The sequence below is a fragment of the Lampetra fluviatilis genome, chromosome 63 (genome assembly GCF_964198595.1).
Source record: "Lampetra fluviatilis chromosome 63, kcLamFluv1.1, whole genome shotgun sequence".
NCBI lineage: Eukaryota > Metazoa > Chordata > Hyperoartia > Petromyzontiformes > Petromyzontidae > Lampetra > Lampetra fluviatilis.
Window position 1 is genome coordinate 1157205 of NC_136337.1, and position 15687 is coordinate 1172891.

General features: G+C 59.1%; 1 protein-coding gene across 1 annotated transcript in view; it reads left to right on the forward strand.

Annotated features, from left to right (window-relative positions):
- Nucleotides 1-15687, forward strand: part of LOC144951639 (zinc finger homeobox protein 3-like) — a 127411-nt gene that overhangs the window by 94942 nt on the left and 16782 nt on the right. Inside the window, 1 exon segment of the mRNA XM_078881929.1 lies at nucleotides 12824-12916. Within this exon segment, the coding sequence (XP_078738055.1) occupies nucleotides 12824-12916 (93 nt within the window).

The following is a 15687-nucleotide window of genomic DNA, read 5'->3' on the forward strand; positions in this document are numbered from 1 at the left end:
TCATAATAATCTTATTGGGGGGGGGGGGGGTTTGGTGCGGCCCGGACGCACGAGGACACCACCCCGCCCCCCTCCCCCCCCCCGCGGGTGCCCTCGGTGGCATTTGGAGCCGTAATATTTTTTTTGCCGAGCGCGGCGGAATTCACCGCGACGATCGCCAAATCCGTCGCTGCGAATGCGTCGAAAGCGGTAATTACAGCACCTTCCGTAGTTGTTCGTGTGACGTTATAAACTTGGCTGGGTTAACAAATGGCAACGCCGTCATCGTAGCCGTCATTGTTACCATGATCATCATCATCATCATTGTTACCATGATCATCATCATCATCGTCATTGTTACCATGATCATCATCATTGTTACCATGATCATCGTCATTGTTACCATGATCATCATCATCATCGTCATTGTTACCATGATCATCATCATCGTCATTGTTACCATGATCATCATCATCGTCATTGTTACCATGATCATCATCATCGTCATTGTTACCATGATCATCATCATCGTCATTGTTACCATGATCATCATCATCGTCATTGTTACCATGATCATCATTGTTACCATGATCATCATCACCGTCATTGTTACCATGATCATCATCATCACCGTCATTGTTACCATGATCATCATCATCAAACTACTGCTGCTTCCAGTCAGCTGTCCGTCAAAACTATTCCACAGAAAAGCACTCACTAGAGTGCTCGATGACATTTTAACGATCATTGATTCCGGCTCAACTGTTGCACTTGTAAATCTGGACATTTCGTCAGCCTTCGACACCATCAACCACTCGCTCCTTACTTCCCTCCTGAAATCCGACTTCGGTATATGCGGCTCAGCACTCAAGTGGATAGTTTCGTACCTTTCTGACCGGCAATCTTCAGTCAGGGTGGGCATGTCCACATCGCCTGAAACAACAGCATTCTGCGGGGTTCCCCAGGGCTCTGTACTAGGTCCCCTGCTCTTCACAACCTACACTTCCCCGATCGGCCGGCTCATCGCAAGCTTCGGTGTCAAGCATCACTCATACGCGGATGACACGATTCTATTCACCGCCATCGATTCTAGCAATGCATCTGGATTCGAGAGGCTCTCAGAATGTACCACCGCCGTGCAACAATGGTTCACTGCACACAACCTAGCCCTTAATCCGAAAAAGTCTGTGGCCATCATGTTTGGTACCCAAGCAACGTCTCAATTCAGCAGCACTCCCCACACACAGACACATCTTCGGTCACAGCATCAAGTTCACCGATCACTTCAGCTACCTCGGTGTCATCCTAGATTCAACTTTATCCTTCGACCGTCAAACCAATCATATCATCAGCTCATGTAACTTTCACCTGAAGGCTCTTAGACACCTACGTCCTCTCATCTCTACTGAAATTGCCAACACATTGGCATGTTGCATAGTTGGGTCTCGCCTTGACTATTGCAACTCCATCCTAGTCCGGACCTCCGCTTGCAACCTAAAGAAACTTCAAAGACTACAAAACAACCTAGCACGCGTCGTCATTGCCCACACTCATCCCCGTCTCGACTCACTAGCTCGTCTCCGTGCTCTCAACTGGCTCCCCATCGCCAGTAGGGTCACATACAAGACCGCCTGCCTCTGCCACAATGCCTTCATATCCGCCTGCCCGCCGTACCTCTCTTCATTATTGACAACTTGCAGCTCAGCACACGGCAGATGCCTGCGCAGCGCGACTCACGACCTCCTCTTGATACCAAGATCCAGGATGGTCATCGTGTCTATGCGCCGCTTCTCGGTGGCAGCCCCAACAGTCTGGAACGATATCCCTCTGCACATTCTCAGCATCACCTCAATCGCCTCCTTCAAGAAAAACTTAAAAACTCACCTCTACAACCACGTGCTTTCGAGCGACTCTGAGCTTGGCTCCGCGCCTCTGAGTTGCAGCCACTACGTCTGCAAATTTTTTCGCGCGTTACAAATTGAACTATTATTATCGTCATTGTTATCATGATCATCGTCATTGTTACCATGATCATCATCATCATCGTCATTGTTACCGTGATCATCGTCATTGTTACCATGATCATCATCATCGTCATTGTTACCATGATCATCATCATCGTCATTGTTACCATGATCATCATCATCGTCATTGTTACCGTGATCATCGTCATTGTTACCATGATGATCGTCATCGTCATTGTTACCATGATGATCGTCATTATTACCATGATCATCATCATCGTCACCCTCTTTGTTACCATGATGATCGTCACCGTCATTGTTACCATGATCATCGCCACCGTCATTGTCACCATGATGATCGTCATCGTCGCCGAGCCTCCCCCACGAGCCACTTCCAGGAGGGAAGGTAAGGTGGTGGGGGGGCCGCCGGGGGGAGCGCTTTACCCGCGCGTGACATTAGGAGGTGTGAACGCAGAAATTATCGCGGTGGCTGTAAAGTAAAAAAAATGAAGGTCATTGCGATGCATGTCACCGGCGTGCGTGCGTGCGTGCGTGCGTGCGCGTTCCCTTCCCATCTCCCGCTCCGGCGCAAAAAGAAAAAAAAGCCTGGCGGACGCGGTTAATGAGAAATGCCGGGTACTGCATCTGCCCCATGGCATAACCTTTGCTGTAACAACACCCGCCGGCACATCATCCGGAACACAGTTAATTGTGATCACCTAATTATCCCGTAATATGGATGTTGGCCGATTTATATTAAAGGAGGGAGGAGGAGAGACGGGGGGGGGGTAAGGCTGGGGGTCGTGCGACACGTGGAACGAACGCCCCAGGAACAAGTAGGGGGATGGGGGGGTAAGGAATGGGACAGTGAAGACGGAGGGATTGGGGGGGGGGGCAGCGCTGGGAGGAGGGAGATCCAGCGGGGCGATCGTCACTGTTGCCGTGCGATCGCCTTCGCCGGCGATAATTAAAAAGTCGGCGTGCATGGTCAGGCGGCTCGGATTCCAAGCGAGAGAGAGAGGGGGGCCACCTTCCCTGCCTAGCTTGCTCCGCCCCCTAGCTGGACCGTCCGCGTGGAGAGTTGCCCCCGCTGTCACCGCTGTCACCTCGGCCACGAGTCGTCAAATCCCCAGCCGTGCAACCCGGACCCAGACCGCTCTGGGGGGGCGTTTCGGTTGCTCCTGGGGAGACGAGAGCGCTCGCTTCTCGTGCCCGCCGCACGCGTTTTTATTATTCTTATTCCACCCCCCTTTCTCCTGCCCCCCCCACCCCCTCCAGGGCCACTCCCTCCACCACCATCACCACCACCCCCCCCCCCCCCACCTTCCTCCTACACTTTTCTTGTCATTATTATTATTATTATACACAGAACGAGGAGTAATGAGAGAAAAGCATTTGCTCGCTGCCCTCGGGATATTGTACGCGGAGGACAAAGGCAGCAGGAGACGTTAATGCCTCAAATTGGAGCAGTCGAGACGCGGCCTCGTCTGCCGTGTGTGCGTGCGTGTGTGCGCGTGTGTGCGCGTGTGCGTGCGTGTGTGCGCGTGTGTGCGCGTGTGCGTGTGTGTGTGTGCGCGTGTGTGCGCTGTTGTGCATGCGCGTGTGTGCATGCGCGTGTGCATGCGTGTGTGCATGCATGTGTGCGCTCCCGCGGACGGAGTAGCGTGCACCCTCTCCACGAGCCCCCCCCCCCTGCCCACACGACACCTCCGCGCTCTCCCCGGCACCGCGTTTGCCCCACGGCGCAAGCTTTGAGTGGGATGGGGGGTAACCGCACTGCCCCGGCACGTCGTTTGTAACGCGCCGAGCTGTGATGGCGCTAATTGTTCCGCGACCTAGCGGGCATCTGCTAGCGGCTCGGAGTAGAAACCGGGGGAGGAGGGGGGGCCGTAGCGGCCGGAGCGACGATTGGGGCGTTGGTGGTGGCGTTGGCGCGTCGGCGAGCGGCAGGGCCGTTACGCCGTCGCCGTCGTCGTGATTCCCGGCGAACGCGGAAACGTTGCGCCGACGTTGGCCCCGACGTTACCGACGTTGGGGCGACGTTCTCTCGTGGGCCCGACGTCGTTGGAACGCGAAAGTCGGATACCCCATTTTGCCGGCGGAGAGACCGGGGGGGGGGAAAGGCGCCACGGCAGAAAGGAAAAAAAGCCTCCGAAGGTCGAGAGAGAAACAAAAAAGCCACGCAGAGCGCGACGTGGCATTCTGAGAAGAACGCCAATCTCGTCTCGCCGACGAACGGTGGCTCCCCAAAAAATATATTATTTCCTGCTTGGGGGGGGTGGGGGGGCCTTAGGGTCGCCAGATCCTGAGTTGCAAAAAAAACGTGGAGAGACGAAGGAGGCCGGAAAGAGGAGGGGGGGAATGCGTCGTGTGGCGTGCTGTATCGTTGTTATTATTACTACTACTACGACTACTACACAGCCGACAGCGATCGCAATGGTCGCTGAAGACTTAGAGGTTTGCCAGAACAGCAGCGACCTCGGCAAAGAACGCGTACGATCCTCGGGAAAAGCAGGAAGTGTGGCAAACCCGAGCGGGCAGGCAAGGCGGCGGCGCACGGGAGACGCCGCGCCGCCACTCGGCTGCGCGGGGATGCAGGCTGTGGGGGGTGGGGGCCTGGAGGAGGGGGGACATCGCGTTCTGTTGTCACCCGTTTAACAGCTGCCGGCGTGCGCGCGCGCGCGCGTCGTCCCCATTGATTGCGTTAATTGATATGCCAATAGGCGAGGGCGCTGACGTGCGCCGGCCGCCGCGGGATGCGGCTAACGCCGCCTCGGCCAATCGATGGCGGCAAGAGAGAGAGAGCTCAGCCGTTAATGAACCGGGGGAAGAGGGTGTTAAACCGATTAGGGCGAGCGCGATTTCGGCGTTCGCGGCGCCGACGCCGACAGCCGAGGCCCGACGGGCGGCCGCTTCATAATAATTATTTATATTTTGTTCCCGAAGGCGTCGCCTCGCCTCGCGTTCGCTCTCACGCCGTCGTCCGTGCGTCACGAGGAGAGGCGAACGGCGAGAATCGAACCCCCCCCCCCGCCCACCGGCATCCCCCCCCACCCCCTGCCGTCAGGTGAAGAGGAACGCGCGGCACGGCGCGGCGCGTCACGTACCTTGCGGTTGCCGGGCCACGTCGCGAGGTGCCCCCCCACTGCCGCCCCCCTCGGACCAACAGCGACCCTCGCCGCAACGCGTGGAGTGTCAACGGAAGAAAAACAAAAATTTGCCAAATTCATTAATTGACTCGGGGGTGGTGGTGGTGATGATGGGGGGGGGGGGAGCTCCGGCGCCGGCGGAGCGAGGTGCAGCGGAGTCGCCGGCGGCGGCGGCCGGCGCCGTGGTGGCGGCCGGCGCGGTGGCGGCGAGGCACATGCGCAGTGCGCCAAACGCGCAATCGATTGCCCCCATTTGAATAGCGACGAATAAAAAAAAGAACAACTACGCGCGCCATTTCCGTATCGATAGATTCTTTCAAACCGGTGGGGGTGGTGGGGCGGTCACGTTTATTGGCGATCATTATTTCTCTCCACGCACGCTCCGTGTTGGAGCGTAATTGAAAAGCGACAAAAACGTTTTGTCCGCGAGGACTGCGTGGCCTGGGGGGGGGGGCGTCACCCCCCTCGCCCCCCTGCAGCGATCCGCGATCTGCATATTGATTCGGGGATTTGAATATCGATCCCCCTCCCCACGCCGGCTCCTGAGTGTCGTCCGCGATCAATGAGCCCACGGGGTCATCGTTGTAGATCGCCGCGTGTTCCCATTTGCACGCGCGGATCCGCACGTCGCCCGCTGATCGCCGGGGGCGCCCCTCCGTCATTTCGTCGCGTGCGGGCGGATGTTTTTTGCCGTGGGTTATTGCTACTGTTATGGTTTTTTTGTTTTTTGATGATTATTATCATTCGTAGCGTCGTCGTCGTCGTCCCGGCAGGTTTGCCTCGGGGACTCGGGGACTTTCGGGGCAGGCGACACGGCGACCGCTCGCGAACGACGGGGCAGGCCGACCGAGGAAGGGGAAGGGCGACGTGAGGATTTGGAAAAGGAGAACGAGGTGGTCCGGCGCCTGTGACCCCGCGCAGCCGTCGACTCTTGCGCTCCGCGTACCGCGCGTCCCCCCCCCCGCCCCCTCCCTGGCGCTCGCTCCGATCGGCTCTCGGTCGCCTCGGGGAGCCGCTGGCAAGCGCGAGCGGCTTTGGTCGGCGTGAGGACGGCCGGGGCCGTGGCGGCACGGCACGCGACCGCGCGAGTCCTTCAGGGAGCTATTTCTCCGTCCCAAATTCGGAGCGACCGCCTGCCAATGCTTGAGAGGTTTCTGGGCCAGCCAAAGAAGCCAAAGCGAAATGTGTCAACGGGTGACATTGCCGCGTTTTTGGCTGCGAGTGGCTTCGAGCAGACGCCGATCTGGCCATCGGCCATCGCCGCTCCCAAACGACGTGGATCCTGATGGGGTTCCGCGTGGGGAGAGAGGCGATCCCGACGCCGGTGTGAGTCCTCCCCGTTAATTACGCGTCCGTGGCGAAGCTGCCTGCACCTCGTCCAATTTCAGTCTCTGCCGCCAGAGCTGGGGGGGGAGGAAGGGGAAGGGGCGGGGGGGGGGGGTTGGGGGGGGGTGGAGGGGGCCACCGCCCAAGCGTGGCCGAAGTGGGGAAACTTGTTGTTTACTTGTTGTTTACTTGTTGTTTACCCGCCAACTTCATTAGTCCTGAGTAACCGGGTGAGCGCTTCGCGCGGAGAGCCGCCGGCGGGAGACGCTCGCGGCCGTTCTGCCGGCTCGCGTTATCGCGGTCGCTCGGCCCTCCGGCCGTCAAGCCGACCGGCCGGCTCGCAGCGCCATCGGCCTCTCGGTACCCCGGGGGGGGGGGGGGGGGGATGGCCAGCGCGGCACGGATCTGATTTACGAGGCCCCCTTCCCCCGGCATTCGTTCCAGAATGGAATGCCGGGGAAAAACCTGCCGAACGTTAGCCGCGGCGGGTAGCCCACGTGGTCGTCGATAAAGCTGGGGGGTTGTGGGCCGTGGCGGGGGGGGGGGGGGGGGCGGGCTTAGAGGTGGGTGGGGGCGGGACGGGCGGGGCGGGGGGCACTTGAACTGCGAGCGCCGAGACCGGGGGGAGCGAGCCGGGTTTCTAAGGCGGCAGATATCGCGACGGCGACGACGGCCGAAGGAAGCCGCTCGACCGAGGGGCCGCCCACCCCTGCCCGCTTGGCCGTGGCCGCTGGCGCCTCGCGGCGCACTCGACGCGAACCGACGGGGGAGTCGCCGCCCCCGGCCACGCCTGGCGCGGCGTCCCCAACGCGTTGCCGCGTGCGCCGCGGTGCCTGGACAACGTTCCCTGGGCCGCGGTGCCTGGGCCACAGTCCGCGGGCTCTCGAATCAAATCACGGTCGGCGAGCACCCCCCGAACCGACGAGCGGCCGGTAACAAGCAGCGGCAGCAGCAGCAGCGTTGGAGCCGTGAAGAGGTGAAGAAGTCGGTCGGTGAGGGTTTGTTCAATCGAGCGGGTGGGGGGGTGGGGGTGGAGGAGGGCAAGGGGATGGGCGGGAAGGGGGGACCGAGGCTCGGTGAGATTTGAGCATCGTCGGCCGCCGTGACTCTCATCCCCGATCCGGCAAACAACCCTCACAGCCCCCCCCCCCTCCCCCCGGCGCCACGACCACCGTGGACAGCTCCGCTAACAACCCCCCGCCCCCCCCCCCCCCCACACTTCCCTTCCTCCCCCAATCCCTCCCCCCCCACCAGCCCGGGAGCGCAAGCGTAACGGGGAGCGTCATCTCATTATTGCGGTGCACGAGCCCACGAGGCAATCACTGCAGCTGCCTCGCCTCTCCGCCCCCCCCCCTCCCCCAGAGACGCTGCCCCCCAAAGCATGTAACAAATCACCACCACCGCTGTCATCACCACCACCATCATCATTATCGCCGTCATAATCATCGCCACGCAGCCTGTCCCTTCCCCAACCGCCATCGGCAGAGGCCAATCAACGCCGCCGTCATTATTACCGCCGCCATCACCGGCACCGCCACCAGCATCATGTCACCGCCGCCATCATCATCTCAGCCGTCACGATCATCACCGCGCAGTCTGTCTTCTCCACCGCCGCCGACATCGTCAGAGGCCAATCAACAACCGCCACCACCGCCACCAGGATCCTGTCGTCACCGCCACCATCGCCGGCAGCAGTAGAGCTGCCGAGAGTGGGGAGGCAAATGGGGTCGTTTGCCGACAGAGAGCGGGGCCCCACAACCGGCGCACCTGTGTTGCCGTCGCTCGTGGCCAAAGGGGCCCACCCGTGGCATCCTGGCCCCCGGGGGGGGGGGCCTTCCGGGGGCCTCTGGGTGGCTCGCCCACTGGGGGAACCGACTATCGTCGTTATCCACCGCGCCGACGGGCGTCACGGCTCGGGACCGGAGGCCGTCGGCATGGCCGTCACCCGGCATAGTTTTGGTTTGGTTTTTTTGCCGCCCGTCCGGCCCGCGCAGTTCATGCAAAACCCGCGGCCTCTGCGCCTCGCCCGACATCACCCGGGACAACTCTACTTGGGACGCCAAAGCCGGCGCTCATCCACCGCATCGGTTTTCACGGTCTGTGCCGGCGTTTGTTGGGCACGATGCCCGGCGTTTCGCTCCCAGCCTCGCGGAGCGACCGTTTAGTTCGCGGCGGTCGCCGCGGCCTGGGGAGGGGGTCCTCTGGCCGAGGACGCATCGGTGCTTTCGTGGATCCCGCAGAAGCTCCTCCCTGGCTTTGCTGAGTGGAACGTCGGACGTCGCGGCCGACGGCGCCACGGCACGACCGGAGGACGCGCCGGAGAGCCATGCAGCATCAAGCCGCGGAAGGCCACGCGGAAGTGAAATACCGTTTTCTTTTTAAATACCGCAGGATATATAAAATAAATGTTCTTAGGTGTAATACGCAATTGGAAGAATGTAATCACAGTAAATGTGAACGCGAATATTTTGTCACAGAGCTGCCTGTTTGACCGTACTTCACCACGCCGGCGATGGGTGCCCACGGAACGGGACGTGGTTTGGGAATCGGAACTCGCGGCGCTAACCCCGCTGGCTCCACCGTGGGGGATTTGTGATCGGCGCACTCGAAAGCCGAGTCCCTGAGATGTGCGTCACGTGCCCCCCCCCCCCCCAGCCAAGGGCCCCCCCTGATTGAGCGATCAAAGGCAAGCGGTTTCAGATGCGTGCGCACGGAGACACGCGGTCGACTTTACGGCTCGCGCTGCAAAGATGAGGGCCCGAGCCATCGCCGGCCATGCACTTTTCCCCCGCCTGTTACGTCCACGCGTGCGTCGTAATTGACAGCACGCTTTGAGCTGTTTTTGTTGTTGTTATTGTTGTCTACGCGACCGCTGCCAATGCAGCAGCATCACCACCACCAATAACGTCATTTGATTTTACGAACGTGATTATTTACACACGGTATCGCTGGTCGTGCCTGTATATATATGTTATACATTAGCTTCTTTTTAATAGGCTTTGCACGCCGGGTAGGTCAAAAAACATATATATAGAGAGAGCGAGAGAGCGTATTATATTTTCACGCAGCCCCTTCCTGATTTATACCTCATTCCCCCTCCCCCCGGAGACCTCTACTCCATTTGATTACATTTTCTGCCAGGTTACTAATAACAATGGCATAGAATCAAAGACGGTGCTGGCTTAGGCAATGACCATATCAAATCAGGTCAAGTCCTAAATCTTCTTGTGGCGTGGCCTGGTTATTTTCTCTCACTCGCGCTCTCTCTCTCTCCGTCTCGCACCGCCCCCCGTTTATTAGATCCGGCCGAGCAATATGGTATGGAGGTGTTCCGGTGACCCTTGACCCGGTGGCATGTGCTCATTTGACATACTTCCTGGCTTTTATGGAATCAATATGGTAAAAAGATTTCTGGAAGAAGAAAAAAATAACCAGAACAAAATGATGGAATGTTCCTTACACCACTCGCCTCCGACTCCCAACCCCACCCCCCCCCCCCCCCCCTTGAAGCTGGGCCTGAGAATTTCTCCGACTGTGTTCAGCGCTCGCCGCTCAACTCTCACGCCGCGGGGGTGAGCGTGCCGACGATCCGTACCATCGTAACTTTTGTCGTCGTCGTCGTCATCGTCGTCAACAGCATCGAGGGGACGAAGAGGGAGACTTTAATTGTTAAAATTCCAAAAACGCTATCCACGTAGAAAAGTAACTCGGAGTGGCTCAGTCCTCAATTATTGGCGCCGAGCAGAAGCCACCGCTCAACTCTCCGTCAAAGCCGCCCAATTAGAGGCGTGATTGAACACGTCGCTTCTTTCCAATATCGTCCGTGGCTTAATAACGTTGCGCCTTATTTATTTATTTCACCCCCCCCCCCCCGCCCCCTTCCTCCTCTCGAGCAAAATAACCACGAGTAATAATTTAATACACAAACTGCTCCGCGGCGCGGGGGAGATGGTTTCCATTAATCTCCCAACGCAATCAGCGCCGGGTTTGAAGTTCACATCTGTTTGAGGTGGGGGGGGTTTTTCTAAGCCGGGCCCCCCGCGCTTCGCCTCCGATCATCCGAGCCCCCCCCCACCGCCCCCCCCCACCGGCCCCTGCTAGGGCTGAACGAGTCGAGGGTTAAAAAAAAAAAACACACAAACGCACGCTCACTTCGTCGCCCGTCGTCTCGTCGGCCGTCGGCGTTCGACGGCCGCGATCTGTCCACGGCTTGCGGGACAACTTGTGGGCCGTGACCCTGAACGGCATCCACTGCATAGAGCATGGCAGCGGCAGCTGACGATGATGCGGATATCTGATGCTGATGATGCTGATGCACGAATGGGGGTGAAATTAAAAATCCCCTCCGGTCGGCGTGCAGCGAACCGCGGGGCGTGCGTGACCATCGACTCGACGCCCGATCCGCAAACGCGGAGGAGGGCAAGGAGCCGCAACAGAGTTTACATCTCGCCCCAAAACAAAAACGCCTTTCGCATCTTCTCCCCCCGTGCTCGCGCGGCATTCCCTTCCCCCCCCCCCCCCCCCCCCCCCGGTCCCTCTCGTTTTTCTCCTGCACATTTAGAATCGCCATCACGCGCTCATGGGCATTTGGCTCCCGTAAATGTCCACGCGATAAGCCACTCCGTTGAGCTGTCGTTTGTGGCCAGGTCGCTTCTGGTCAAATCAAATAAATCTTATAGAGTCCGTGGGTCTCTTGGTAACTCTACAGGTCTCTGTGTCAGTCTGTGGGTCTCTGTGTAGATCTATGGATCTCTATGTGAGTGGGTATGGGTGTCTACATGGGTCTGTGTGTCTCTGTGTAGATCTATGCATCTCTATGTGAGAGGGTAGGGGTCTCTACGCGGGTCTGTGGGTCTCTGTGTAGACCTACGGGTCTCTATGTGAGTGGGTATGGGTGTCTACGTGGGTCTGTGTGTCTCTGTCTAGCTTTGCAGGTCTCTATGTAAGTCTACATGTCTCTGTGTAGACCTACGGGTCTCTATGTGAGTGGGTATGGGTGTCTCCGTGGGTCTGTGTGTCTCTGTGTAGATCTATGGATCTCTATGTGAGTGGGTAGGGGTCTCTATGTAAGTCTGTGGGTCTCTGTGTAGACCTACGGGTCTCTATGTGAGTGGGTATGGGTGTCTACGTGGGTCTGTGTGTCTCTGTCTAGCTTTGCAGGTCTCTATGTAAGTCTACATGTCTCTGTGTAGACCTACGGGTCTCTATGTGAGTGGGTATGGGTGTCTACGTGGGTCTGTGTGTCTCTGTGTAGATCTATGGATCTCTATGTGAGTGGGTAGGGGTCTCTATGTAAGTCTGTGGGTCTCTGTGTAGACCTACGGGTCTCTATGTGAGTGGGTATGGGTCTCTACGCCAGCCCCCCCAACACGTTGCGCAACTGCCGGTGCCTCCAAAGGACCGGAGCGGCGAGTTCCCGAACGACCGTCCCCATCGCGGCGCTCGACCCTCGCTCCACGCCGCCTCCGTGTGCTTTGTTATCGGCTGGCATCGGCCCCGCGCGTTTTACCCAGCGGGCCGTAGTGCGGCTACTACTGCTACTACTGCTACCGCTACCTCTCATCATCATTATCTTCATTATTTTTTGACCGGGTCCATTTCGACGTTGATTATTTTCGCAAGAAGCGGGGGGGGGGCGGGGCACCAAAAATTAGTATTCTCGCTTTCTTCCCGAGTGACGCAACCGAGAGAGAGGTCCGGCCCGGCCACGGAAATATTAAGTTCGGCCGGCTCCGTCCGCGGACAAAATATAGTCCAGTGCCCCCCCCTCCCGACACCCCATCCGGCATGGCGCCGCGACGGCTCGGCTTGACTCGAACATCCGAGCCCTTCAAGCGTCGCTCGTCATTTGTTTGACGTTCGTCGTGCAGCCGCAGCGGGGGCGGGGATGATTGCTCCTCGATTCTGGCGTCACGATCTTGTTTCGTCATTATCATTGTCGTCGTCATCCGTCGTTATCACCGTTGTCACAGTGGCTGGCACACGGTGCGCTGCGAACCTGACGACCAGTTCTGTCCCCGGCCACGGCGAATATCGGCGGCGAGTGACATCCGAACTGGTCCTCGAACCACGCCAAATCCACACTCACCAGTAGGATTGGCAAAGGGTGGTAAAATTACGATAATTTTTACGTTATCGCTTGTAACAGCTGCTATTCTATTGGAAACAATCGGTGTCGAAGTTGCTTCTCGATGCTCTCACGCGAAATTGACGTTTTGCCGGGGCTCGGCGGACGAGCGTCGGAAAGTCACGAATGTCGGAACCCGACGATAATGCGACATTCTGGTGAACCGCGCCGAGCGCCCGTGCTCTTTCTCTCGTTCGGCATCGCGTCCGTCTTCATCACGGCAACACGGCCTAATTCTTACCCCCTTGTCGTCGTCGTCCCCCGCCCTCGCGGTGCAGGAGAATTCACGGAGAAAGGAAACTCGGACGAGAGCTCGCTCGACAGGAACTCCGCCGCTGCCGCTGGCACGGAAGAGAAGAGGGAGCGCTCCGGTAAGGGGCACCGCGCGGACGCTCGCTCCGCACCCAGCAACGCCGTGCGCCCCCCGATCGACACCGTCCATTCACTTTAACCGGGTGGGGGGGGGGGCGGCCACTGATTCCAGAATGACGGTGTCCTTACTGGGTTCGGAGTTCAACAAATCGCGGCCCTGTAGACGGTGGCAGATCCACGGCGGGGGGAGCGGGGGGCGGGTTACGGGAGGGCGGTGCAGGGGCTCCGCCCATCGAGACTCCGCCCACCGAGACTCCGTGAAGTAGAAGGTCTCGTTGATGCTTACCGGAGACTCGTTGTCTTTGCGACTCACGCCGGGCACGTGTCCCCGATGCATGCCAGCCTACCGGGGACGCGGCACCGCGCTCCTAGGAGACGCCGTTGGCGTGCGTTTTGCCGACAGCCGCCGACAGCCGCCGACAAATGCTGCGCGCGGGAAACTAATTTGGCATTTTTTTGTGTTTTAAGGGGTATCACGGCGTGGGATGTTTGCTTATGTGACGTGGCCCCGGAATTGCATGTGACAGTGTCTCTTCCCAGGTTATTACCGCTTGCAGCTTCAATTTGAGAGAATCTAATTTGAGCCAATTTGAATTCTGATGAACGCTCAGGAGGTGCGCCACGGCCTCCCGCGCTGTCGAGTTTCCCGACTCCTCGATTCGTTAATTTCCCCCCCCCCCCCCCCCGTCTGCCGCTGCCTCCCCTCCCTTCCAGCGCCCCCACGCAAATTTATTTTTTCTAGCGATGATTGCGCTCGCGCGGCCGCGAGAGCCGTGACACCGCGCCGGGCGCGGAGCGGCGTCGCCTCGCTCTGAACGCTCCGCGCTCGCCCGGTGATTGCCGTCGCCCCGTATGACGCATCCAGCATGAAATTACCTCTTTCCCTGCGCTCGTAAATTATTCCGGGTTGAGGCGTGTGGGGGGCGTGTGGGGGGCGCGAGAGGGGCGGGGGGGGAGTGGAGGGTGGTTGGGGCGAGCCACCGTAGTTGTGCGTGCGGTCTTCGTAGGTGCTGCTCGCTCGCGACGCTTGCTCCAAAAGTCCGTTCAGGCTGTACGGGGGGCGGTGGGGGGCGGTGGACCGTGGAGAGCGGCCGCGGCTGCGGGCGGTGGGGGGGTCGGGGGGCGCCGAGCGGGCAATCCAGTCTTTCGGTCTCCGTGCCGCTTGTCCCGGGGCCTTGCCGAGGGCCCTCTTGGCTGCCCCGGCCCCCCGTGCCGTTAATCCAGCCAATTAAGTGGGAGCGGGTGTGAGAGCGGAGGGGGCGTGGGCGCGGTTGGGGGGTGTGGGGAGGGTGGGGGGGGGGGCTCACACGCGCGTGAGCGCGAGTCCGTGCGCTCGCGTGTTTTCAGAACAAACTCCAAACCCATCATTCTTTCCTGTTCCGGCTGTCGGCGGGCGGCATTAATCACCACGCGTGCCAAGTCGTCCCTGCGCCCTTCCCCACGAGCATCCAATCACCCCGGCCCCGCGTGCGCCACACCGCCGCCGCCGCCGCCGCCGCCGCCGCTCTTTGCTTTTAAATTAATGCCGCCGCTGCTCGATGCTCCCCCACCGCAAATCCCCAGATAAAGCATTTACTTATTTATTTATTTACGCTCGCGCCCCTTGATCAAATTATTGCTACGTTGGACCGGTCCCGTCCGTCCGTCGGCCTTCGAGAGCGGGAGGGGGGTGGTGAGGAGGGTGCGTAGCAACGTGCGGCGGCTCCCGACGCCGCCGGCTTCCGCAGTTCGCCGCTGACGGACGAGCGGTGGCCTTGCGGCCCCCCCTCCGCTCTCTCTTCCTCGGCGTCGCGCGCAATGTTGGCCGTCGCTCAGGCGTCCGTTTGCTTTTGCGACTCGCAGATGGCAGTGGGTGGTGCTGGTGGTGGTCATCGAGCTGTTGATTGCTCTGCTCCTCCCGCTCAGGTCACGCACTCGCCAAACAAAGCTTGTTGCGCCATCCTAGGGCACTGCGCTGTAAACCCGGGCAACCTGAGTTCGATTCCTGGCCACAGCTAATATCAGCGATTTATCTGAACTGATCCTGGGCTCCGGTCAAACAACCCCCACACCGATCTGCGCAGTGAAGTATGGTCAAACAGCACGCAAGATGGGCTGTAAATTATTATCATCTTTATCATAGTGCAGACATGTACAATGACCGTACACCCACGTGTCTATGCGTGTGTGTACCTGGTGCGGTGTGTTAACATCGCGTTCATGTGGCCATCAGAATGGGAGACGCGGCGTGCGCAGAGAGAGAGAGAGGTGATGGGATGAAAGGAATTTGGAATTGTAATCTTGAAAACTACTTTAAAATGAATTCCCTCCATCGCCGCGCGACTCTGTGCTCCGCTCGCTTGCATATCTCTCGAGTACCAACACGGCGACAGACCTCGAACGCATTAGGTCCGTCCATCCGTAACCGTGGGGTCACGGTAAAACCTCGTAACGACGGCTCGGCGTGACGTCGCCGTTGCTGTTGAGGACTCGCGCTCCCCTCTGTAGGCCTGTGACTTTGGTCGAAGGGGCGTTGCTCGGATGCACGCAAATCCGAGCTCGAAAAACTAACCGCACTCGTGTCAGCAACGCCGTGTGCGTGAGTGGTGTGTTGCCGCCTTAAAAGGAAACGATAAATGACGGGCGACGTTTTGGGCAACGGCCCTTCTGCACGGCGCGTTTGCGTAATTAGCCGAGCAAAGACGACCGTTGCGATGAGCTCGACGGCGCAAGAAGCGATCGTTCTTGTTTTGTTTTTGCGGGTTTCTTTTATTTTTGCAGTAACGAAACA